At 40.1% G+C, this 25,797-nt stretch overlaps 1 protein-coding gene across 9 annotated transcripts in view; it reads left to right on the plus strand.

The window, feature by feature from the left end:
- The window catches only part of LOC145344036 (ataxin-7-like protein 1), a 253,456-nt gene that overhangs the window by 37,711 nt on the left and 189,948 nt on the right, over window positions 1–25,797 (plus strand). For 6 of the 9 annotated variants that reach the window (XM_080190772.1, XM_080190765.1, XM_080190766.1 and 3 more), the window contains one exon: window positions 24,143–24,247. The exons of the other annotated variants lie outside the window; for them this stretch is intronic. In XM_080190772.1, the coding sequence (XP_080046898.1) occupies window positions 24,143–24,247 (105 nt within the window). The remainder of the gene's footprint in view (window positions 1–24,142; window positions 24,248–25,797) is intronic. 9 annotated transcript variants of the gene reach the window in all.

Genomic DNA, 25,797 nt, shown 5'->3' on the forward strand with positions numbered 1-25,797 from the left:
GCTAGATTTAAGGAGCTTCAAAATGTCAATTCCCTCAACACTCATTGGCAGAATTTTACTGGCATGTCTGCCCAAGGTTTGTACGATCCTGTCCGAGGCCGACAGAAAATGCCGTTTCCCAAGCTTTGCCCCCCCTCCCCCAATCGGGGCAGGCGTGCCTGTACAATTCCAGCCCTAGCATCTGTTCAATACAATGCGCTGCCCACTAAATTAAAGGCACAATATACATTTAAATCACCATGCATCAATCTTCAACACATGCATTGAGTGACAAACTCAAGATACACCCAAGAATGCTGTTCCAGAAAAGCTGACAATTCTCATGATTAAAAGGATAGATTGAGTTAGATTACAATCCCCATAGGTGTGTTTCTGGAGAGGGAGGGAGAACCTGCTCTGAACTTCATAGGACCTCAGAAACCTACTATGAAGCCAAGAGAAAGTTCATCTGTGAGAAAGAAAAGGTGCAAGAAAAAGGCTTTCACAGAACTGCCCAATATTAAAGTGGCCATGGAAGATATCTAGGTCTATACCAGTCATAAGAGAAGCCATATGATTCTTAAGCACTCCATGAATTATGGATTTTTCATGCTTTTGAACTCCCAACAATAAAATGGTACCAGTGAAATACATGCATTTACAGTAACTGTTGTAATAGTATCTTCCTTCTTGGTTCAGGGTTTGTGAGACTCCAAGATTTCTCTTCCCTATCAAATGCTTTGAAATGAGGTTTTATGCTGCAATATTTATTTTCAAGCATTAGAGAAAGCATTGCGTTTCTCTTGCACTGCAGATTGAATACTTAGATCTGAAGGTTGTCTGCAATGCAAGGTTTAATTGTTATGAACTATTCTAGGTTTGATTGTGTTCTTGGAGATTTTGTCACATGACTTCGCAGCAACTGCTGTCAGGTCACACAGTTCCAACCTGCAATATTTTTATAACCAATAAACCATAATATTCAATAGAAAAAGCACATAAACTTTTTCTAACTACTTATCATTTTTTTCCTGCATTGCTCAGAGCGGCCTTTAAGTTAAGGAAACAGGAGCCATCCTGAAGAGATCACAACTCTGCACCTGTCAGTGAGCAAGCTCTCATTGATTTGATTGAGATCAGTGAAGTTAGTGCTGAGGAATGGGCAGATGTACTAGAGCCTGAGTAAACCTCCAACCAAACAATGCAATGGTATTTCAAAAACACATTAACCCACAATAGATTCATACTGATTAAGTTATGTGGAAAAGCTTACTGTGGTTGTTGGACAGTGACTTTTGGTCTATGTCTGATTACAATTGCAGCCAATTCAAGATTGAGTTTGTGACCAGTACTGAAAATGTAATTAGGCACTCAAGTATTGAGAAGCAACTTAATACATTTTCACTACCGTCAAATTAAAAAGACGTGCTGCCTATCACAAAAATGGGTATATGAATTTCAGTGCCAGTGTGATTCTAGGTATGTAGGCTGTACATCCCAAAAACTGGCAGATCGTATCAAAGAACATAAGAAGTGAGAGCAGGAGTAGGCCTGCTCCGCCATTCAATAAGATCATGGCTGATTTTTTTGTGGACTGAGCTCCACTTACCTGCCCGCTAACCATTATCCTTAATTCCTTTCCTGTGAAAAATCTATCCATCTTTGTGCTCAACTGCTTCAGTGGGCAGGGAATTCCACAGTTTCACAACCCTTTGGGGGGAGTTCTTCCTCATCCACTCGTAAATCTGCTCCCCCTTATTTTGAGGCTATGCTCCCTAGTTCTAGTTTCACCCGCCAGTGGAAACAACCTCCCTGCTTCTATCTTATCTATTCCCTTCATAATCATATATGTTTCTACACAATCCCCTCATTCTTCTGAATTCCAATGAGTATAGCCCCAGTCTACTCAGTCTCCCCTCATAAGCCAACCCTGTCAACTCCAGAATCGACCTAGTGAATCTCCCTTCAGTGCCAACATATCCAAAACTGGACTAGGTCTGGCCTCACTAGCGCTTTATACAGCTGTACCATAACCTTCCTGTTTTTTAAACTCCATCCCTCTAGAATTGAAGGACAAAATTCCATTTGCCTTATTAATTACCCACTGTACCTGTAAACCAACTTTTTGTGATTTGTGTACAAGGACATCCAGGTCCCTCTACACAACATCATACTGCAATTTTTTTACCATTTAAATAATAGTCTATTTTGTTGCTATTTTGACCAAAATGGATGATATTACATTTATCAACATTGTGCTCCATCTGCCAGACCCTTTCCTACTCATCTAAACTATCTATACCTCTTTGCAGACTTAGTGTCCTCTGCACATTTTGCTCTACCACTCATCTTAGCATCATCTGCGAACTTGGACATGCTACACTCGATCCCCAACTCCAAATCATCTATATAAATTGTAAACAACAGCAACAACATCAAACAGCATGTCCCAGCCTTTGTTCGCAATGGGCAAGCCACAGGGGGAACATGCAAACGCCACACAGGTAGTCACTCAAGCCTGGAATCAAACCTGGGCCCCTGGCACTGTGAGGCAGCAGTATTAATCACTGTGCCGTCTAAAATAGCAGTGGAAAATCACTTTATCAAAAGTGGTATCGAGTGAAGTACCTTTTCCATTGAAGATTTACTTAATAGTAAAGGACCAGTTGAAGTTTGATTGCTTGTGCAGATCTGTAGATTTGCAATTTACACTGTTGGGATGTTATTGTATTCCTTTAAGGCCTATCATCTTGAGACGTATATTAAAGAGGTATTAATGACAGCTGGGGATAGAGATTTGAAAGAGAAGAAGCAAATTATTACAAAACTACATTGACAATTTACACATCCCTTTGGCCATAGGTTGAAGTATCAGTTAAAAGATGCAGGGGTACTGGATGAGGAATACACTACACTTATCGATGATATCAGAGAAAAATGTGATATTGATAGCAAGTACAGGAGAATGGCATTGTGACCAGTAATAAGTCTTCCATTGACAAATAACCTTAATGAAACTGTAACAATGCATCTCAAAGTATGCATTGAAAAAAAAATTTGTTTTTTTTAGATAAAGCGACTGGATTCAGTATTTCAATGCTAATTTTTAGGAAAGAAGAAAGTAAATATCAATAAAATAATAGAAAGATGGATATGAATAGGGCTGGGAGCATCTATTAAATTCTTAATGGACAATGGAAGAGATTTGCCAATGATGAATTTAGGAGTATGTGTGAAAATTTGAATATCTTAGCAATGCTTACAGCAGCAGAAAGTCCTTTTTCTTAATGGATATGTTAGAGAAATCAAGCTGTGATTGACCAAATGCTCCAAAAAATCTTAGGTTATCAATAGAATTGTAATTTGACAACTGCTCTAATGTGGGCAGCAGTACATATTGTGTACATGCTAAAAACACACTTCAGATGATTGTAGGCTACAGCCCCAATCGATTTAGGCAGGAATTTGAAGATACTTTCAATAATGTGGGATTATCGCCAATCTTTGAAGGGAATTAGCATTGTTTTAATTTTTGCACAACATTTGAATGCCATACATTCAGGGAGGAGAGCATTTATTAAGGCGAGAGTTCAGAAAAAATCAAGAAAACTTTGAGGTATTGAATTAGGGATTCAGAAATGAATTTTCTGGGGACATGGGTGTATTATAGAAGAGAAGGGCAGAAAGAGTGAAGAGGCCCAGAAAAAGTTATAGGCACTGATAACAAGATGATAATTTAGCAACACGGTAATCAGACTGTTGAAACATGTGGTTTACTGGCACTGATCACACATTGATGGAGCACCTTGCATTTCACGCACTTACATGCTGTATGTGTACGAACAATGGATTGTGACGGATAAGAGGCCAACTGAGAGTAGACCATGCGATAGTGAAGATCAAGATAGAGTCATTTATCACAATGATCAACCAACATAATAAGATTGACAAGAACAGCCACAGGGAAATACAAAACCTGGCTGAATATACAAGGTGAGGGGCAGAATATCAGGTCTATGGATACATAGAAGGAAGTAAAAATGTGGAAAGCCAGGAAAAGTAGTGCAAGTTCAGATAGCGGCGTAGTGGTGGCCACAACCCATGGGGGGGAAAACAATCAAGAACTTATGAAAAGAAGTCAGGTTGCAGGAGGGACAGGCTGAGTAGTAGTAGTCCAGATAAAGGGACAGGAGATCTAGTAGGGATTGGAGTTAAACAAGAGCAAGAACCAAAGAGTAGGTGAAGAATGACATAAGAAATATGAACCCCTATGATAGAGAACTCTGGTGGCTAATGACAATTCTATGATAAATTGGTAAAGAGGCTAAACAAAAAGAACTTGATAATTGGAAAGAGTCATAGAATCCCTACTGTACAGAAAGAGGCCATTCAGCCTATCCAATCTCTACTGACTCCGATAACGTATCGTCCCAGGCTCAGCCACGCCCTATCCCCACATTGCTGTGTACTTATTCCACTAATCTCTCAACCTACACATCTTTGGACACTAAGGGGCAATTTACCATGGCCAATCCACCTAACCTGCACATCTTGATGCTGTGAGAGGAAACTGTAGTACCTGGAGGAAACTCATACAGACATGGGAGAACATGTAAACTCCACACAGACACCCAAGACTGGAATTGAACCTGGGCCTCTGGCGCTGTGAGGGAGCAGTGCTAACCACCGTGCTTTCACATGGAAATAGCCGACAAAGGGCTGCCAGCATTGTCTCATTGATGGATGTGTACAGACAAAATACTCCCAGATGATATGTACAAAGGGGATTTGAGGAAGAACTGGGCAACCAGGAAGATTAGATTCCCCAACAACAGGAAAAGTAAGTTTGAGTATTTTCCTAGTGCTTTTAAAAACATTCTCATGGGAATGTAAGTCCATTGATGTCGGAGCTGCCTTTCTGCAAGGGGAACAATTTCAAAAAGAAGTATTCTTAAAGCCTCTAAAAGACGCTGAAGTTATGGCAGGGAAATTATTGAGGTCAAACATGTATGTTTACATGCCAAACAAGTCATCCAGGGTATAGTATTTTTCAGTAGGTCCATCTCACTAAAAGCTGATTATATTCAGCTAAAAGCAGATCCAGCAATGTTGTATTGGTATTAAGAAGAAAAACTAGCAGGTATTTTCATAACGATGATTTGCTTTTGGAGGATGGAGGGCGGGTGGGAGAGGAATTTGTGGAATTTGAGAAATTAGTGATAGATACCTTAATAGTGAAATTCAAGATTGGAAGTTGGACTTCTGGAGTTTTTAAGTATATAGAGTTGTATAAAAGATAAACTAACTTGTGAATAGCGCTCACTCAACAGTGTTACTTAGAGAATGTTAATAGGATCCTGATGAATTGAGCCTGATTTTCCCAAAAGGAAGACACTGGAACCAAAGAAGAAGCAGATCAATTAAGAAGCTTAGTTGGCCAATTAAACTGGTTATGCACAAACTAGACCAGATGTGTGTTAATATATATTAGAATTCAGTACCGTGCTAAATTATGCTACCATTGGGGAAGTGCTAAAAGCATATAAGCCATTCAAGAAATTAAGTTTAAGAGAATGTATGCTCAGATTTTCAGACCTGGGTGATCCTGAAGGGACGAAATTAGTCATTTTTAGTGATGCCTCACATGCTGATCTTCCCAATGGTTATTCCAGTGCAGTAAAATTCATTATATTTTTAGTGGGAAGAAACGATAAATGTTGCCCATTTGCCTGGGAGTTGAAAAACATAGGTTAATTAAAAGCATCTTAACTGTGGAGACATTGTGCACGTAGAAGCGACAGATATAGCGATGTATTTATTGAGTATTTTAAAGGAACTCCTATATACGGGAAACTGGGGAAAATATGCCATTAGAATGCTATCTAGATAACCGTTTGCTCTGGGATAATGTGCATTCGGCAAGGAGCGTCATGGAAAAGAGGTTGAGGATTATCTCACAAGTATAAAAGAGGTGTTGGAAAGGAAGGAAGTTCCCAAGATAAAATGGGTTGATGCAAGTCACCAGTTGTTAGATTGTTTCACAAAAGGAGCTGCTTATCCAAAGAAGTTATTGGATATCCTCAAAGAGGGACACCCTGTGTTATAATGGATTATGAGAAACACAGGAATTTCCAAGTTGTAACCTTATTAATTCTTTTTGTTTTTAAAATCGGGGGTGGAAAGATGGAACATGTTAAAAATTGATTGTATAATTAGATAACGTATTATCATTTTGTTTCTTTATGAATTGCTTTTGTTTGCATACCAATTTAACTTTTAAAAAGGGGAATCTGTTAGCATCAAATAGGGTGTTAAATACCTAAGAGTTTAGGGTAATGAGGTTGGTAGGTGTTGAATGTTGATTAGTTAATTATACGCCATGTGTATATAAAGAAGAAGCAGTGAGCGCTGGGTGTGAGGGTGGTCGAGTGGAGAGGTAAACTTTGCGACAAACAACTCCATAAAAAGCATCCCAGTCTCAGTGTCGCTTTCACAACCGGGTGTGGGAATTTTTCTAACAGAACTGATTCTATAAGTAAATTTAACAGTGAGCTGGACAGGCACATAAGGATGAGAAACTTGCAGGATTGTGCATCTAAATGGGACTCCTCTTTCAAAGGGCTAGCACAGACATGATGGGTGATATAAAATTTTATAATTCTCAAAATATTCAAAGTGCTAAGTGGACATCATATGACTGATCCTTTCATGTTATGAATTTTTTAAATTTCTGTTCAAGCTGCTACACAGATTTTATATTGTTGAACTTCCATATAACTGCCTACAAACTTTACATGGATTTATAGTGGAGGTTTCTACTTATCCAACATTTGTTTCAGTGTGACATCCTCTACAGAGGACTTATGGTATCTCTGAAAGTTTAAACCACATGAGGTTCTTCAACCAGTCAGGTTGAGGTATTTCTCTGTGACACACAAGATGGAATCTTTTGGTCTCACCTGCTGCGGGACTGGATATTCCCACCTGAAGTCAAGAGACCTGTTTAATTTTTCACCTTGCCTGTGACAATTCCCTCTGCAGGAAGGACTGGAAAATCCTGGCCACAGAATTCAAGATGTGGATGTGCCGCCATTGGACTGGGGTAAACACAGTAACTTTTTACACAGAATTCAAACCAGGAAATATAATGTGGAGCTACATAATGTGTAGAAAGCAAAATAAAAATTGCAAATACAGATGAAATTAAAGGAAATAAATAAACAGAAAAAAATTAAAAATACTGCATCATTAATTTTCTTGAGGGACTGAGACTGCACACTTGTAATTTCTTGGGGGGGGGGGCCAAAGAGGCTATTCAATAATATTCATTTAGCAAGCAGCTAAAATTGGGCTATAATGCTGACTTTTCTAGTCACCTTTAACATGGAGTGAATGGATAAGAATCTCAAATTCACACTGTGACAGTGATTTCAGTGCCAAATTTTGTCAATGAAGGGTACAATGCCACACCCTCTGAAGAGTAGGGTATTTCCGACTGCAAATTCTGTATTTCTCGTTTTTTCTCAGTGTCGTTCCTACAGTGCCATTGAATAAAGTAATTGGAATTTGCTTACAATTTGTCATGTGTGGACAGTAGAGGTTGTTGTTAAATTTACCGTGTGATAGTGGTGAGCGCTGACAGCCTCACTGTCAATAGCAGTGCAAAATTTGGGCCATAATCTTTTACAACAGCATGTTTACAGCATGATATAAACTTTTTGCATGTTACATTCTCTTATTTCTCGGGTTTTGGAGAAGAGCCCTGCATGTCTTTGAAGTACAACACTCATCAATGCCTAATATACAATTGATGTCAAAGTGAGCCCATTTGATCTCAATCACATTTTTCTCAGGGCACCATCCATATTTCTCATTTATGTCAGTGCCATTCCAACACTTAAGTAAAGTAGTTGGAATTTGCTTACAATTTGTCAATGACATTGCCTTTTGGGTACCATCCATTAACTAAGAAATTACATTAGAAATTCTTGTGAAATGGCTGAATGATCTGGAGGAGTAAGGATGCCAATAGAAAGAAAGATTTGAATTTGCTTAACACCTTTTAAGATATCAGGACCTCTCTCTGAAGTGATTTGCAGCTAACCTGTCTCTCTCCTTCTGCCCGCTCTCTCTCGCCCTCCCCCAAAAATAATCAGTGTGTACTATTTGTCAAAAGAAACAATCAAAAACAATAAAGAGCGGCTGATATGAAAACAGAAAATGCTGCAACACTGAGCAGTCATCAGTATTCGTGGAGAAACAGAGTTAGCATCTCGGTTGGTGACATTTGATCAGCACAGATGATGGTGACTATAATTTTCCACAGGAACATGGATTGGACATGGCAGATTGGTAACATAAATGCTGGGCCAATTGTGAACCTTATGTGGAAAGAAGCACCAAAATGATTCCCCATTACTTTCCTCAGATGTATGAAGCTTACATCATTCAGTCCTGCAATGTGGACATCCAGCCTAATGCACTCAAGTTAACCATACATTAGGCTGTTAAAAGTAATCCGCAAGTGAGCTTTTTTTATTTTGCACAAACGTGCTTTATTCATTAAATGCCTAAAATAACATTTCAAAATGGCCTGCACAAAGTGCAATGGTATTCAAATTTTCCATATAGATCATGTTTCATTCTGAGGTGCTCGGTGCCATTAAAAAGAACATTCCAAACATTTTAAATTGTGGTAAACCGGAACTAAGCGATAAATATAACAGATTAGCTCTTGTGCTTTATCCGCACAGCATGTATAGACTCCAGACAGTGAAAGACAGACTTCAGAGGCTCCATCAGAGTGGCGGTTGCTGCATCTGAGAGATTACATTTTGTCCAACATTTAATTTCGTTAGTTTAGCTTTTATCTTACATCTTTGCAAAAAAAATTAAAATGTGATTATTACCTCCAGGGAGGTGTCATCTTAGCACAGTTAGCAATCACTGTTGTAATTTATTTGAAGAGCAGGGAAAATGAGATGCAAATCTGGTTCAATGAATACATGTTTAATGTCATTGAGTTGATTTCATTGAACTTCTGTCTTGCGAGATAATGTCCCTGCCTAACATACCTGAACCAAATTAAGGTTTAATTTTAGTATTTAATGTTAGAATCATAAAATAGAAGAAGGAGGCCTACTGAGTATCCTTCCAACATACTGCTTTACCTCGTTCAGGATTCTACAATGTGGTCCTGTCTGGTTCCACAGTGGGTTCCAGGCCTTGTCAATACACCTGTTGCCTGCAGCTGTGTCCCTCTGATCTGCCCCTTAGCTTTGCAACCGTGTTCCTTTGCTCCTCTAAGCTGCCCCTCAGCTTGGTGCTTTGGCTGACCTTCTCTCCCGTTTCAGTGAAAGTTTCCATTCCAATGGAAAACAGCTCCACAATGGCCGACCTTTCCTTAAGAGTCTGAGGCCCTCCCCTATAGACTGATACGTTTTTATGTTCAGGGATCTGACAGCCTGTGTGGTGAATGCGCACCACATATTTCATTTGCAAGGTAAGATGGAAATTCATTCAGTGGCATGCAAACGTGATGATAGCATGCTCAATCAACCTCCTGTCGCTTTACGTAGCATTGTCGCCTTACTGCCTCGCACTGCCTTACTGCTGGCATAATGTGGTCGGAGTCCCTGTCATCAGCCATCCAGAAAAGTGTTTCCAGCACGATTCTATGCCCTCCTCCTCCATCACCCCTCACTTTGGTCCCCAGCTCCATTAAATTTCACCCACTTCACATCTGCACTAAAGACGGTGTGTGAATGTACCTTTAATTACTATCTTTCCAGCCAGTAGAAACAATCACTTGTTATTAATATCATAATTCTTCATCTTGGTATGACCAACAGGTCACTCTTCAACCTCCTGAGTTCTAATGAAAAAGCACCAATTCTCAAGTTTCTCTTCATAACTGTAACTTTACCTCCTGCATTGCACCCTTTCCAATGTTTTTATAGTTTATAGAGTTCTCAAAATTGTCCACTATGTTCTAACTAAATTAGTCTGAACTGATACCAGCAGGAAACTTCAGTATTGTTCTGCATCATTCCACTTGAGCTGACATCTTTACTATAATTCTAAAACACAATAAAAGTAACTACAATCAAATAATCCTGATATATATGCAAATATTCAATGTCTCTCAAAATCTCATTAGTAGAGAATAAAATTAAGACCTGATTATTTGGAAAGGCAACCGCTGACAGCTTCTGAAGCTGTCTGGAAGATGTATTGCTATTTTATAGAAAATGAGCAGGCAGAGAGTTTAGAGACTTTAAAGCCAATAAAATGACCGCGGTCTCGGTTCTAACTCAAATCTGTGTTTGAGACGTTTTATTTCTAAGCAAATTCATATACTTTGAAAGAGTATTTGTAATGTAGAGTTACAGCAATTTGTATAGAAGCCCAATGTGAAATACATCTACTGAATTAAGCTGCATCAAAACAAAAATAAACGATCTTGTATTGGTGAACATTGTTTTCACAAAGTTGGAAGGGGGAACCAGAGGGTTCTGCAGTGACGTGGTGTTTTTTATGAGTTGTCTGCTCAGAAGTTAATATTGCATTTATTACAATGGACACGGAGCTCGACGCCTTCATACATTCTAATCTTGTATTCGCTATAACTCAGCCTCCTTGTTCTCTGGTCAGGTTGAGAGCTGTCTCCTCAGCAGGTGTCAGGGTTTGGATGTACAGCGCACTTCCACTAGTCTTGACCTTCCCACTTCTGTTGCGGGCCCTCTTATCCTGCAGGCAGAAGAGAATAGCGAGTCACCACACAATGATCAGCTGACACCCCGACAATCAGTACCTATTCAGTTCCTCCGCCATTTCTTTTTCCCCATTATATGTCTGTTCTCACTGGACATGGGAGATGACAAGAAGCAGATCACTGTTGTGCATATGTGACCATTGCTCAAGGCAGCTGTTAGTGGGGCGTACAAAGCTTTAATACCCCGAGCCTACCCCTCCCCTATTGAAACCCATCATGTATTGCTCACATAAAATCCACAACGCATGCTCAGCATTCATTTGCATTCACTCTGGCAGTGTGGAGGTCGTCTCTGGGCCCAAGGGTGCTGCAGGACCTATGGCTGCTAACCTCTACTGCCATCACCATCCAGGTCTATTTGGTCAGGCTGGAGGATCTCTACTTGCCACCCGTAGGGAACAACACCTGCTATTTCCATGCAGCCTCGAGGACAACCTGCAGAGAGGCATTGCTGAACTATGGGGCTACTCTTTCTCTGTCCAATGGCATTCCCCTTTTTATGGTAGCCTCCTCACTTTGTTGACAGTGCATTGGAAACAGGGAAGATGAAGGCTTTTGATCAGGGAGCTGATGGCTTTTGGTCTGTGCAAGAGGGTGGGTTCGCAGTGACTGGCACAATAATAATAGAAATCACAGAAACCCTACAGTACAGAAAGAGGCCATTTGGGCCATCAAGTCTGCACCGACCACAATCCCATCCAGGCTTTATCCCTATATCCCTACATATCTTGCCCACTAATCCCTCTAACCTACACATCTCCGGACACTAAGGGGCAATTTTAGCATGGCCAATCCACCTAACCCGCACATCTTTGGACTGTGGGAGGAAACTGGAGCACCTGGAGGAAACCCACGCAGACACGAAGAGAATGTGCAAACTCCACACAGACAGTGACCCAAGCCGGGAATCGAACCCAGGTTCCTGGAGCTGCGAAGCAGCAGTGCTAACCACTGTGCTACCGTGCCGTCCATAATAATGCAGGAAGCTTGGAGGCACTGCTGACAAGTGTGCATGCCATTTAAAAATGGTGCCAGCACCTGTTCTCATATCAGCTGGATCAACGCCTCCCTGCATGCCCTAAACACTGCATAGGCTAAGCCCTGCATCTGCAACTTGTTTATTGGCTGGTTGCCATGTACATGTGTTAGACTGACTGCTTCTGCCCCATGATGTGGAGATGCCGGTGTTGGACTGGGGTAAACACAGTAAGAAGTTTGACAACACCAGGTTTAAGTCCAACCGATTTATTTGATAGTAAACTCACAAGCTTTCGAGCTTAACCTTTTCGTCAGGTGAATGACGAAGAGCTTTACCTGACGAAGAGGTTAACCTCGAAAGCTTGTGAGTTTTCTATCAAATAAATCGGTTGGACTTAAACCTGGTGTTGTCAGACTTCTTACTGCTTCTGCCCCAATCAGCAATGTCGCCCAATTCCACTGCCAGGACAGGCTCCATTGACGTTAAATTCTGCCCTGTGTGTAAACAGTAGTAATGCTATCATGATGTGCAAATCTCCCAGTAACTGACTCCCAGTAGCTTGAAATCCAAACTGCAGATCAGGTGTCCATCCTATTTCTCCATTCCTTTATCTTGCATTTCCTTCAATTACTTGTGTAACTTATTCTTAAATGTTGATCATCTGTATTAATTCCAGTAGTGCAATTCATGTCTCAGTTTCCTGTGAATAGGCAGCTTCTCCTGCTCTCTGTCTAAGTTTCTATATCTCCTACCTGCTAAGGTTTTATACTTAATCTTGCATTTATGCCCTAGTTCCAGATCCATCAACCATTGAAAACAGTCTGGGTTAATAGTATATGAATAATTTGCAGCATGTCACTTGGTAAGCGCAGCATACTTGGTTGGAAAAGGTGGTTTTGTTCCTCTAGTTTCCAGTAGGAACCGCTGGTGGTTTCTTTATGCCAATTAAAAGTCTGTAATAGACTAATTAGTAGAATTTGATTGCTGTGATTAACCAGTAGTTTTGTTATCATAACAACATTCACCTATCAGGATGGTAGAAGGTAAATGAAATGGGTCCTTGCCTTTTTATTTGTTCTTCTATGAGATATGGGTGTGGGTAACAAGACCAGTATTGTTGTCTATCCCAAAGTGTCCTTTAGCCAAGTGGCTGACTCTGCCATTTTTGATGATAGTTAAGATTGCTGTGGGTTTGGAGTCACATATAGACTAGACTAAGGATAGCAGATTTCCATCCCTAAAAGACATTAGTGAACCATAGCCTATCAATTCCTAAGTCCTTTATTCCAACAAATCTGTCAAATTATCCCTCTACTCTGACAAAACTAACCCTTTCAAAGTTTTCAAATGTATATTTTCTGACTTCAGACTTACTAATGAATCTGTACTGTCTCTTACTTTGACATTGAATTCCATTTACCACATTTTGCCTGTTGGCTGTATTACCAATATCCCCTTCTAGCTTCCTTTAGTCTACAAAATTATTTACCATGTTATTATCTTTTATATGGTATTTATTATTAATCAGTTACGTACCATGCCTTCTATTTTGGTATTACTTTAAGATTTTGACATCACTTCCTCCATTAATGAATATAAATCATTCACAGATGGATTCCTATATTTGTCAGGAGAATGTGATATCTGGTCATTTACATTTGTTTTTGAAGGTTATAAAACACATAGCTCCAACTCCCGATCCTATTGCAGGTAAGGGAGCAATTCAGAAAGGAACTACGTGGATTAACAAATTACTAACAGTGTTGATACTTCTGACTAGAAAAGCAAAAGAACTAGTGTTAAATTTTACGATCAGCTGAGAGTATTGTGTCCAGTTCTGAACATTGCATTTTAGAAAACAAGACTCAAGTTATTGGAGAGGCTGCAGAGTGGAATGATATTATGTACTGGGGGCTTCAGTTGCACAGAGAGAATGAAGAAACTGAGATATAAAAAAACAGAAAATGCTGGAAACACTCATCAGATCACGCGCAATCTGTGGAGAGAGAAAAAGAGTTAATGTTTTAGGCTGATGACTTTCCATTGTTCTCTTTAAAACAGAAATGGTTATGTGAAAGACTTAATAAAGGAATTCAGATTCAAAATGGGTTTTGTTAAGAGTGTGGGTGGGTTGGTCATCAGAGGACGCAGGTTTAAGACAATTGGCAAAAGAACCAGATGGGAGTTGAGAATTTATTTTATGCAGCAAGTTGTTATGATCTGGAATGAAAAAGTAGTGGAATAGATTGATTAGTAACTTTCAAAAGGAATTGGATATTTTCTTGAAAAAGGAAAACAATCACAAAGCTGTGGTGAAAAAGCAGGTGGGACTGATGGGATAGCTTTTTTCAAAGAACTGGCATGGTTAAGGTGGACTGAATGGTGTTCTCTGCTGTAGTGACATTTTTGTGAATGAAGTGCAGTTAGTTGGCTGGTTATGAGAGGGAGAATGGGCTGAACAATATTGAATTACTGAAGCTTGTAGAAAAATATTTTGTCAGTACACTTTCAGAAGACTAGTCTGCCTGATGCAGCAATGACTTATCTTTTTTAATTTGACCAAGTTGCCAATTGATTTGCTTATACAGCAACTTAAGTAAGCTTACATAAGCAATTTATTGAGCATGTTGATCAGAAAAACTGAAAACTAGTTTAAAGGTAGAATAATGAATAATAATGGATTGTAAAACAAGAAAGCTGATATAGTGACAATAGTAAACATGAAAGTTTGTATTTATAGTGAACACCACAAACATTTGCTTACGAAAAATCACGAAAATACACCTTTTAATTCCTTATTAATGTATAGTAAATTGTTTTGTGTGGTAATCAGTTTTCTTACTTCAAAATAAATTGTCTCAAGTGCATATGATGTGTGGATGATGAAAATTATTGGCAAGAAGCACAAGGATGATGTATCAAAGCTTTACTGATCTACTTGACATGTAAAACAAGAATTTAGCCAATGAGAAGGATCCAAAATGGTGGTAATACCAGATTAAAAAAAAATTAGAAACCCTCAAAATCATAATCAGCTTGATCAAATTTATCAAAAAGCTTGCAAGTTGCGCCAAAAATCTCAGGGGCAATGTTTGAAGTGGAATCCACAGTTCAATCTTGCAATCAACCATGTTAGGGAGTTTCTCCTTTCCAAAGAATGTCTTTGGTGAAGGCCAGCTGAAGCCACCTATGAATTCTTTTGTTGCAGGAATCTGTCTAACTCGAGGTGTTCCCAAATCCAAAGCTGGACACGATTAACTCTTAAGTTTCCCACCGTCACCACCAGTTTTATTGAGACCCATGTGATCGTTCCTTAATTGTAATTGGATCAATATTCTGCAACACCACTGTGAATGGATGTTGTGTGACCACTGCAAAGACTGTGGTGAATTAAGGAAAAATGAATTGATCATGGATCTTGGTGATGTAAGAACTATCACTTAGCGGTTGTCCAAACATTTGTACTAATGAAGTCTGAGTGAAAACTGAAGTGTTTCACTGATGAGGTAACTGCTGATGTAAATGCCTTTTGTTCATTTTCAAAGGGGATTTATTTTAGAGGGCACTGGTGGTTTACCCAAAGTAAACTGCGTACTGCTGACTGCAGAACAGCACAAATGATAACAGCTGCAACACAAGTTTACTTTGTGTGAACCATACCAAAACTCATTTTCCAATGAAATGTGGGAGCCTAAGTTAAATATATTTAATGCAAAAGCAAAATAGTGCAGATGATGAAAATCTGAAATAAAAACAGAAAATGCTGGAAGTACTCAGCAGCCAGGCAGCATCTGTGGAGAGAGAGAATTTATTTTTCAGGTCAGTGACTTGAAATTGTAATTCTGTTTCTCTCTCCAAAGATGATCCAAATTCAAAATGTTGGCTCTATTCTCTCTCCATAGATGTTGTCAGACCTGCTGAGATTTTCCAGCACTTTCTGTTTTGCTTCATTAGTTCAAACTTCTGGGTAACAGCCAAGTAATAGTTCTTATGTTACAAAGATCCATGAAGGTACTAAATAGAGTAGAAAAGACTAGTTGTGACCATGATTTTAAGAAGAGCAATGAATGCAAGATGAGACCGCGTAAGTGCAGTTGACTAAAAGGCAAGCTCAGGATTCACATTGTTCCAGCAGTGATTAAAAAGTCACTGATCTGAAACATAAACTCTATTCATAGCTCTGTGGGTGAGCATTCCTGACATTTTCTGTTTTTTTTCATTGAGAAGTGATTAATATTTGGAATAATCTTCTCAGTAGTGTAGTATTGAAAATGTGGTGACTCTAAAGAAGCAGTTGCAGGGGTTGGGAGTGCAAGCTTTAGTTGGAGGGTGTGCGAGATGGACTAACTGCCCTCTGATCTGTGCATACCTTGTTATTCATCTTTTGAATTTCAAAAGGAATCCAGAAGTAATTTACCTAAAACAATAAATATAGAAACTCTGTAACAAAACCAGTTTTCATATCTGAAAGGAGAGTGTTTTGCTATTGACTCAGGAGACATCCCTTTAGTATTGTGCAAAAGCTATATTTTCACTCATGTTTATTGATCTGTGTATTTCCAGACCTTTTGGCCTTGATTTCAGATCCAGTGTTCAGTTTTTCTCTTATTTACACTGTGTGTCACAACAATGTGGAATGATAGCAGAGTGGCACTCATTATCATCTTAATGGGCAATCATTAACCTTGCATTTTTTTGCAAAAGCTATGACAATTTTTAACTAAGACTTTACAGATCTGTGTGTGTGCATTGGCACAGAATGTTGTGCAATGTCTTACAAATTGTAAATTAATCAAGCACCAAGGATAAATGACTTTTGCATTTCAGAGTGGATGGAAAAATGCATTTATTAAACAGAAGGATAAAACCTTCATATTGTCCGATTTGTAGACTTTCTTTGCCTTAGGTGTAGGATAAATGTCAGGGTGTTCTATATTCAGTGAACTGTCTTGGCTGAATATTGTCCTGTGCAATAAGAATGCATTTGGTACCACAAATTGCCAGCGTTGCCCAGATATCACAGTTTTGTCCAAATTAGCTAGCAGTGGTAAAGGGCCTTTTTAATATCAGTATTTCATGGCGATCTGATTTTTTAAAAATAAATTCTAAATTTTAGTAACTTATAATTTTCCTTTTGTGTGAAAAGTTCATAATTTCTCATTTAAGTGCTTTGCAATAGAAATTGTAGTCAATGTGTGACTGATCTATTCGCTGGCTGCTTCCACTTTCCTAAAGATAAACTCCATATTTTTTTTTAATGCTTCCTCTGTCAAGTCAACAGGATTTTATTATTGGAAAAATGTTACAGAAATATGTGCACTCTCTAAGACCATAAGAAATCGAGGCAGGAGTAGACTATATGACCCTGAGGCCATGCTAGACCATTTAATAACATAGCGACTGGTCTTTGACATTAATCTCCTTTTTCTGCCTGATACCTATATCCCTTAATTACATTAGAGTCCAAAAATCTATTTCCCTCTGCCTTGGATATACTCAACGACTTGGCATCCACAGCTCATTTGGGATTAAAAATTCTAAAGATTCAGAACCATCTAAGTGAAGAAATGGCTCCTCAACTTGGTCAGAAATGATTGGCCCGTTAGCCTGAACCAATGCCCCCGACTTCTGGATTATCCACTGCAGGGAAACAGTCTCTCAACAGCTACTGTATCAAGCTCTCTGAAAATCTTATACGTTCTAATGAGATCACTGTTATTGTCCTAAACTCGAGAGAGTGTTGACCCAAATTATTTGGCCTCTCGTAGGACTATCCTCTTATCTCAGGAATGGATCTAGAGAAGCTTTGCTGCACCAATTCCAAGCATATCCTTCCTTAGATAAGGACACCAAGGCCGGAAGTTTACCGCCTCGCCCGCTCTGAAATCAAGACGGGCAAGGCTTAGGGAACGGAATTCTCTATTGGCCTCAGGAGGGATTTTACAAGCCTCACCCAAGCGAGGTAAAATTGTGCACCAGAATGCTGCACAGTACCCCAGTTCTGGTCACCATACTATAAAAAGGATATAGAAGACTAGAGAGAATGTAGGAAAGATTTGCAAGGATAGTATCATAAATGTGTGTGTATACATACTGCAAAGGTAAAGGATGAACATGTTGCATCTCTTTTCTCTTGTAAAAGGATGAGGGATGACCTAATATGGATCTTTAAAATTCTGAAAAGTTCTGATAGATTGGATACAAGGGAGTGTGTTCCAACTTATGAGGAAGAACAAATCCAGAGGCTGTCAATGTGGGATGATCACTAAGGTATCCAATAAGGGTTTCAAAAGAAATTCTTTACGAATGGAATTCATGAATACAAGGAGTCATTGAAATGAACAGTAGAGTTTCATTTAAGGGAAGTTTAGACAAGAATATGAGGACGAAGAAAATAAAATGATGTACTGAAGGATTTTAACTGAGGAAAGATGGCAGGAGGCTCGAATTAGCGTAAATGCCAGCATGGACCACTTAGGCTAAATGGCTATACTTCATATCCTATGTAAGTGTGATCGCACAAAAGCCCTTTACAACTGTAATAAGGTTTCCTTGTTCTGGTACTGCAGCCCCCTTTCAACAATGGTCAACATGTCATTGCTTTCCTCATGCTATATCTGCATGTTAATTTGCTTTCTTTGTATGAAGAAACCCAAACCTTTTTGAACATCAACATATGAAAGTTTTCCACCATGTTTTAAAAAGGCTTTTTTTTGTTGTTCTTATCAAGTTGAATAACCCCACATTTCCCTACCTTGTGCTAAATCTGCCACCTCATTGTACGCTTATTTAACCTATCTGTATTTTAACTGACGTGGAGGTTAAAATCTCTTTAACCTTTGCTTAATGCTATCTCCACTCACATTGTCTGCACCTTTAAGACTTGATTAGCTGTAAAGACTCGCATTCTAATCAGTATTCTGTAAACTGAGTGTGTGCCTTTATATGCCCTGTTTGTGATCAGAACTCCTCACTCACCTGATGAAGAGGCAGAACCCCGAAAGCTAGTGGCATTTGCCAGCAAATAAACCTTTTGGACTTTAACCTGATGTTGTGAGACTTCTTACTGTATTTTAACTTACAGCTTTTTGTCTCTTCCTTACAGTTTACTTTCCCACCAGGCTTTGTATCATTAGCAAACTGCAGTGTATTTTGGTTCCTTTCATCACTCTTGGGTGGTCTCCCATGTTTTATTGTCCATAAATTTGGAATCATCCAGAACTCTGCATGTAGCCTGATATACACACACAATCCTGTTCACCTACATTTGGCTACTGGTTAAGGATTGCCTTGATTTTAAAATTCTCATCCCTGATTTTAACATCCCTCCATGTCCTTGCCCCTCTTTGTTTTTATAATCCTGACTATTTAACACCTGCACACCTCTAATTCTGGCCTCTTGAACATCCCTGATATTAATTGTTGGCACAATAGTTGGCAGTGCCTTCAGCTGCCTTGGCCATAAACTCTGAAATTCCCTTTCAAAACCTCTCCACCTACCTCCCTTCCTTTAAGACATTGGTCAAAAATGTAAATTTTAACAAATCTCTTGTTCACGTACCACCATATTGCCTTATGTTGCTCAGTGTCAAATTTGCTTTATAACACTTCTGTGAAATGCCTTGGGATATTTTCTTACGTTAAAGATGCTATATAAATACAGGTTGTTGTTCTAAATTTCTTTTGTGATGCTTTATTGAATGCTTCTTGTAAATCTTGCATCCATTGGTTCCCCTTTAGTTACGTCTTTCCCTTTTTTAAAAAGTTGTTGGCTGCTGAATCATATTATGATTTTTCAGATGCCTTGTTAACATTATAATGTCTTCATAATAGACTCCTTCCTTGAATAACAGTGTTCCATTTACTTCCTTCCAATCCGCTCGGGAAATTTGAAAGATCGCAACCAAATGAACCATTATTTCCGCAACCGTTTCTTTAAAAATCTTAGAATGTTGGATATTGACTGGTTTTTAGCCAATGTAATTTCTTCAGTACTTTTCTTTGACTGATGTTAATTACTTTTAAATTCCTCACTCCCATTACCCACATCTTTCCACTATTTATGGTTTGCTTTTTGTGTCTTCTACTGTGAAGACAGAGGCAAAATAATTGCCATTTCCTCATTCTCCATTATAATTTCTCTCACCTCATCCTCTAAGAGACCGGCATTTATTTCTGTTACTCCCTTTTTACATACTTGTTTTTATATTGCTTTCTGGTTCATTTTCATTTTGTTGTTAATCAGTGTTTTATATTTTCTTTTTGTGTTTCTAAAAACTCTACCAATCTTCAGGCTTACCACAAATCTTAAAACCATAGCCTATTCTTTTAAGTTAATTTTTTTTTAGAGTTTTCGTTTCTCCATGGAATCAAGTTGTGTTGAGAATTTAGAATTATTTTAATTAAGTGAATCAACCATAGCTAATTTACCCCTCAAACCAATGTAACATTTTTTAAATTAATTCATGGAATGTTGGTCAGGATTTGTTGCCCATTCTTAATTGCCCCAAACTGATTGGACTGCTTGGCCATTTTAGAACACATTTAAGGATAAACCACATGTTGGCCAGACCAGGTAAGGATGGCAGATTTCTTTCCCAAAAAGACATTAGTGAACCAGTTGGATTTTTACGACAATTGACAATGTTTTCATGGTTGTCACAGAATCACAGGAAATTACAGAATCCCCATAGTGCAGAAGGAGGCTGCTCAGCCCACCAAGCCTGCACCGACAACAATCCTTCCCAGGCCCTATCCCTGTAACCCCACACACTTACTGTGCTGATCCCTCTGACTCTAAGGGACAATCCACCTAACATGCACATCTTTGGACCGTGGGAGGAAACCGGAGCACTCGGAGGAAACCCACGCAGACACGGGGAGAACGTGCAGACTCCACACACAGTCATTCAGGCTGGAATTGAACCCGGATCCGTGGCACTGCGTGGCAGCTGTGCTAACTGCTGTGCAGCTACTTCGACCTTTAATTCCAGATAGTTATTGAATTCAAATTTCACCACTTGCCATGGGTTTTGGGATGCTCAGAGCATTACTCTTGGTCTCTGGTTTGTAAATTCTGTGCCAATGCCACTATGCCACCACCTCCCTGTAATTGGCACTGTTTAAGTTTAAGGCTTTCATTTTTGATTGAAGTATGCCACTTGAACATAATGTGAAATTCTGTCATTTTATTGATCAATCTATCCTGTAAGAGCCTTTACTATGAAATTATGAATTAACCCTGTCTCATTGCGCAATGCAAGATCGATGGAGGCATATGTATTAAAGTGCGTGAATGAAATGAGGCTTTGTTACTAGGGTATCATGGTAAAAATGCGCACTATTGTTTTAGGCCTTTGTAGACCAAGTACAGGAAACTTAACAATTGCTTCCAGGTTACTAATTGTTTTAAGGATGCGAAACTAAATTATGTTGGCTGCTGATGTTCTGGAATCCATTCCATTTACACCATGGCACCGAATTCAGAGCAGCAGTGCCGACAAGAAACAAATACATGAGACTCTAAGAATGAATGTGGTATGAATAAAATGTTGCAGTCTCTCTTCAGAGGACCATTACCAAACCACTTCTTGACTTGTTTTTTCCTTCTTCTTGGATGACAGTAATGTCAACTGATTTATTAATATAAATGCAAAGTTTAGTGTGCTGTTCTTAACCTACATATAAATGACTCTGTTATATAATACATTTGTATGGACCATTAGTGTGTGGGCACAAGGGAGTCATCAGTTTTATATTTCCCTCTACCAAGTGAAAGAAAAGGTAAAGAACAGCTTCTGTTTGTTCCTTATTTGTCCATGAATAATGCAAAAAAAGCTTGGGATTGGTATCTTTCATTCAGTGCCTTCTGTTTGCATTTGAAAACAAATATTCCATATTACATCTTAGTTGGAGTCAGATACAACATTAGGTTTCAAGATATTGCTGTTGCATGAAGTTCTTTTGTATTCAGTTCCTCTGCATTGCCAAGGTATTCACACCTGTCAATAAATCTTAGGATGCATGACAAGTGTCTTGAATTTTAATTTTCCCACAAATGTTTGCCTTTGTTTTTGTCAAAGAAGTGAGGAAAAAAAGTTTTCAAATTGACAGGGAAGTTGTCTTGAGTATTTGCCAGTAGCAATGCAAGGAAGTTTTGCTCTTGTTCAGAACCCCAGACTACCTGGGCTTAGAGTAGGTTTTTGAAAGTGGAGTGAGGGTTGGCTGTGACCCTCTATCTTTGTAATGGCCTTCTGCACACTTCCTCTGACTTCAACCCATTATGCATTATCCTTCTTTTGCTAAAACCACATTGTGGAAATCTCTCATCTAAACAACTTTACCTTGTCAACCCCATCTGTCCTGAGAAGACCTTAATTTAAATTTACCTAAGTCTCTGTCCACCTTGTCTATTTTCTTCATGGCTTGCTGTCCGTTTACATGATTTTGCCTTCTGTGAAACATTTTTTCAAAATGAAAGGTCCTTTATGTGTGGAAGCTGTAGAATATGCTCGGTGAATGTGTTCTAAGCAAAGATACAACTGATCAGCTTGCCATCGTTGCTGGAAAGGAGGAAGGGATAGGGATGCATAGCAGGTTGAGGAAAAGAATGTTGGTGGATTTAGAGCGGAAGAGATTGTATATTCGGGGTAGGTAGGCAATGAAGGAATTAGCAATGAGGACAACAGCTTTAACATTAATGTTTGGTTGATAATGAACCATGTGATAATGGGTGTGGAACAAGATGTATGTTGTAGTATTTGGGATAGCTGGAGTTTCAAGTGGGTTGAATTACATGAGGCAAACCTGGAGAGTGTTGGAGTACTTTATTTTGGAAATGACAGAAGTGTGTGTGAAGGTTTCCACATGGAGGCTAGAAGAAGCATTGAAAGTGATGACAGAATGTGGGGCTTAAAGCCAAGCTCAAGTTGAATTTAGGTTTGATGCAGAATACAGTAACTTTTAATCTGACTCAAAGTTATACTGAACTATTTTTCTTACCTAAAACAGAAGGCATCTTCAAAACTTTAGAGGGAAATTGGTACAAAATTGGATAATTTTACATAGTTGTCGATAGTTTGTGCTTCGGCCTGCATCCAGGAGACTGGGTCTTGACTGTTCAAAAGAATTTCATTTAAGCCATCAAAGAGAAGTGTCTTTCACCAGTCAAATCGTAGAGCAGGAGAAGGGTGGTGGGGAAGGTAAAAGGAGGTCCTGAGGGAGATAGGGAGAGGAGTCATTGAAGGCTTCACTAGGATGCTGAGGCCGCGCCTTTATTGTGGGGGAGATTGATGCTTCCTTCTCCAGACAATGTGGGGAGGTCAGGGGTCATATGATGGGGGTGGTGGTTGGAGGACCTGGTGTTCCATTGTGGGATGGTCAGTTGGATTTTGGAAACTTCCATGACAGGAAGCTGTAGGACATGGGAAGGTTGGGAGATTGATTGGCGACTTCAGTGGTGGGATATCTGTCAATGGATGGGGGGCACATTTGGGAAGCTTGGTAGTAGGATGTATAGGCAGATCAGCCCATGGGGACGAGATGGAGTAACAGGCCTGAGGTGCAGCGATCAGAGATTTCAGAAGGGGGAGATCTGAGTCCTTGATGGAAAGACAGTATGAAGACCTGTGCCTTAAGTGGGGCAGGGGAGGGAAGGTTGGAGGTCTCATTGGGAGGAGTAGGGTCACAGGCATGGGGAAGGATGTTTGAATGTCTCAGGGTGCTAATGGTGGGAAGAAATTTGAAGGGTCAGAGGAGGTTCAATTTGAGAGGGGGGTTTGGCTAGGCAGTCGTTCAGCCCAATAAATTTCAAGTAGTGGATAAAAATTAGGCACCCATTCTCATAATAATGTTCTCAATACCAACCCACTTTCTTGGAGCACTTTGTCTTCTGCACCGCTTTCACTGCCATTAATATTGGGATGCAGACTTTATACTACTTAACAAGGCTTCAAGCCCCAATCCAAAGTTTTTGGAGTTAAAATTCTCTCCTATGATTGCAGTAGTGTTAACAAAAATAAAACATAAATTCCTAATAGGAAGACTGACCACCCACGGTAGGACCTTTAAAACTTCATAGAGTACAAGAAACTCAAGGATAGTGCATTGTGGGGACAGCACACCATGAAACATTTCTACCATTCCTTTACTCGGTTCAGTTTCAGCTTTGGCCAATGTAAGTACATTGATTGTTTTCTCCCCATCTCCCAACACCTTGCATTGACCACACTGCACTACCTGCTATTCTCTGTCAAAATGGTTCAACTATTATTACTGCTGTACCTATTAAAACACCAAGAGTTCTACAAAACACTTTAAAATCCATTTTATTGTGTCTTCCACTGTGCATGCTCAGTAATATTGGAATGTACAACTCTGCAGCACAATGACACAAATTCTTTCTGTTACAGATATGCACTTGTTTGGCCACTGTCCAGCCCATGATGAATTTTACCTAGTTGTATGCAGTCACTGCAACCAGGTAGTCAAGCCACAAGCTTTCAATGGGCATTGCGGTAAGCTACAGAATAGTTCTATGCAAATGATCTTTGCAGTGGTACATCTTGTTGGATGTTGACAAACAGTGAGCTGAGTTGAGATTTGGGTCTGCTTGATCTAAAGAACCTTTCTTGTTCTTACTGCAACTGTGAAGCGGAGATAAATGAAAAATTCTGGGGCGCGATTCTCCCATCCCGCTGCGCTAATTTTTTAGCAGAGCAGGCCAGGAGAATCCCACGGCAGATGATGCGTGGGATTTGTGCACATGTTCCTGCCATGATAGCATCTCCCAATGCCAGATTTTCGGTGGCATCTTCTCCATGTCGGAAATTGGCTGGGAGGTGCAGAAGTATTTTTAATCTTATTTTGCATATGACTTATATGCAATTAGCAGCCTGGAGACTTCAGTTCTGCCTGCCCCTGCAAAGTGGTTCACTCCAGCGGGGATTACAACAGCTCCCTACTTTCGGGGAACCAGCAGCCCGAACCCGCTGGAGTGAAGGGGGGCAATTAGGGCCCCTAGAGTGGGTGCCCCCTGGGCATTGGCAGCCTGGCAGTGCCAGCCTGTGCCCCTTGGCACTACCCAAGAGGTGAAGTGCCAATGGCCAGAAGGCACCATGGCACTGCCCACCGGGCATGGTGCTGTGCCAAGCGGACAGGGCGCATGGAGCCGAGGGTTGGGGCGGGGCTGGGGTGGTCGCAGAGTCGGTGGGGGGGGTGGTGTGATCAGGTCACGCTACCACTCTGCAGTCTGGATTGATGGAGGAGGGAGTCCAGCGATCGGGGTGGCGGGGGGGAGAGGGGGTTAGCCTGCTGCGGGGGTGGGGTGACTGTCGGGGAAGGGTGGTGGGGGGTTAAAGACTGGGTTGGGGGGTCGGGAGCAGGGGAGGGGCTGGGTGGTCAGGGCAATGGAGGTCAGACTGTGAGGTGGCCGGGGGGGGGGTGGGGTGGAGGGTCAGTGATTGCGGGGGTCCCTGGGTTGGCTAGCAATCGGGAGGCTGTCAGTGCGGGGCCACAGCACATGTGCCGATCTCGGTACTGTTAGATCGGCGGATGTGCAGTGGCCACCCCTCCACCCTGCCCCTTCCCCCAGTAGGCTGACTTCAGCCTGTCCAGTGGGGATAGGCTCCACCCCTTAGTTTTGAATGATATTCATGCTGGTGGTCTTTGCAGTGCGCAGAGTGTGGGAGATTCTCCCGTTGAAAAAAACAGCGTGAATACTCCAGCTTTCATGCAAATTCGACAATTAGAATTTTTTTGGGAGAATTCCAGCACTGTTCTTTGATCTTAGCCAGGCCAGATGATTTTGAAAAAAACAAAGGAAACTGAATAGTAAATTTGAACTCATAAGTGTTGTTGTAAAAAATGAGTCATTTAGGGTTATTAGAAGGTTTGAGCGCACTTTCCGTTAAAAGGTTTAGTAAACATCATATATTTATAGTAATGCTTCATGTTTAATTAAAATTCTGCAACACACTTCAGTAAGGATTCTTATCAATTATTACCTGGGACTTGATCTTTAAATAGTGTCCATATGTATAGGCAGTGCTGTTGAATAATTAAATAT

Source organism: Carcharhinus amblyrhynchos, chromosome 6 (assembly GCF_965287045.1).
Source record: "Carcharhinus amblyrhynchos chromosome 6, sCarAmb.v2.hapA, whole genome shotgun sequence".
NCBI classification, from domain to species: domain Eukaryota; kingdom Metazoa; phylum Chordata; class Chondrichthyes; order Carcharhiniformes; family Carcharhinidae; genus Carcharhinus; species Carcharhinus amblyrhynchos.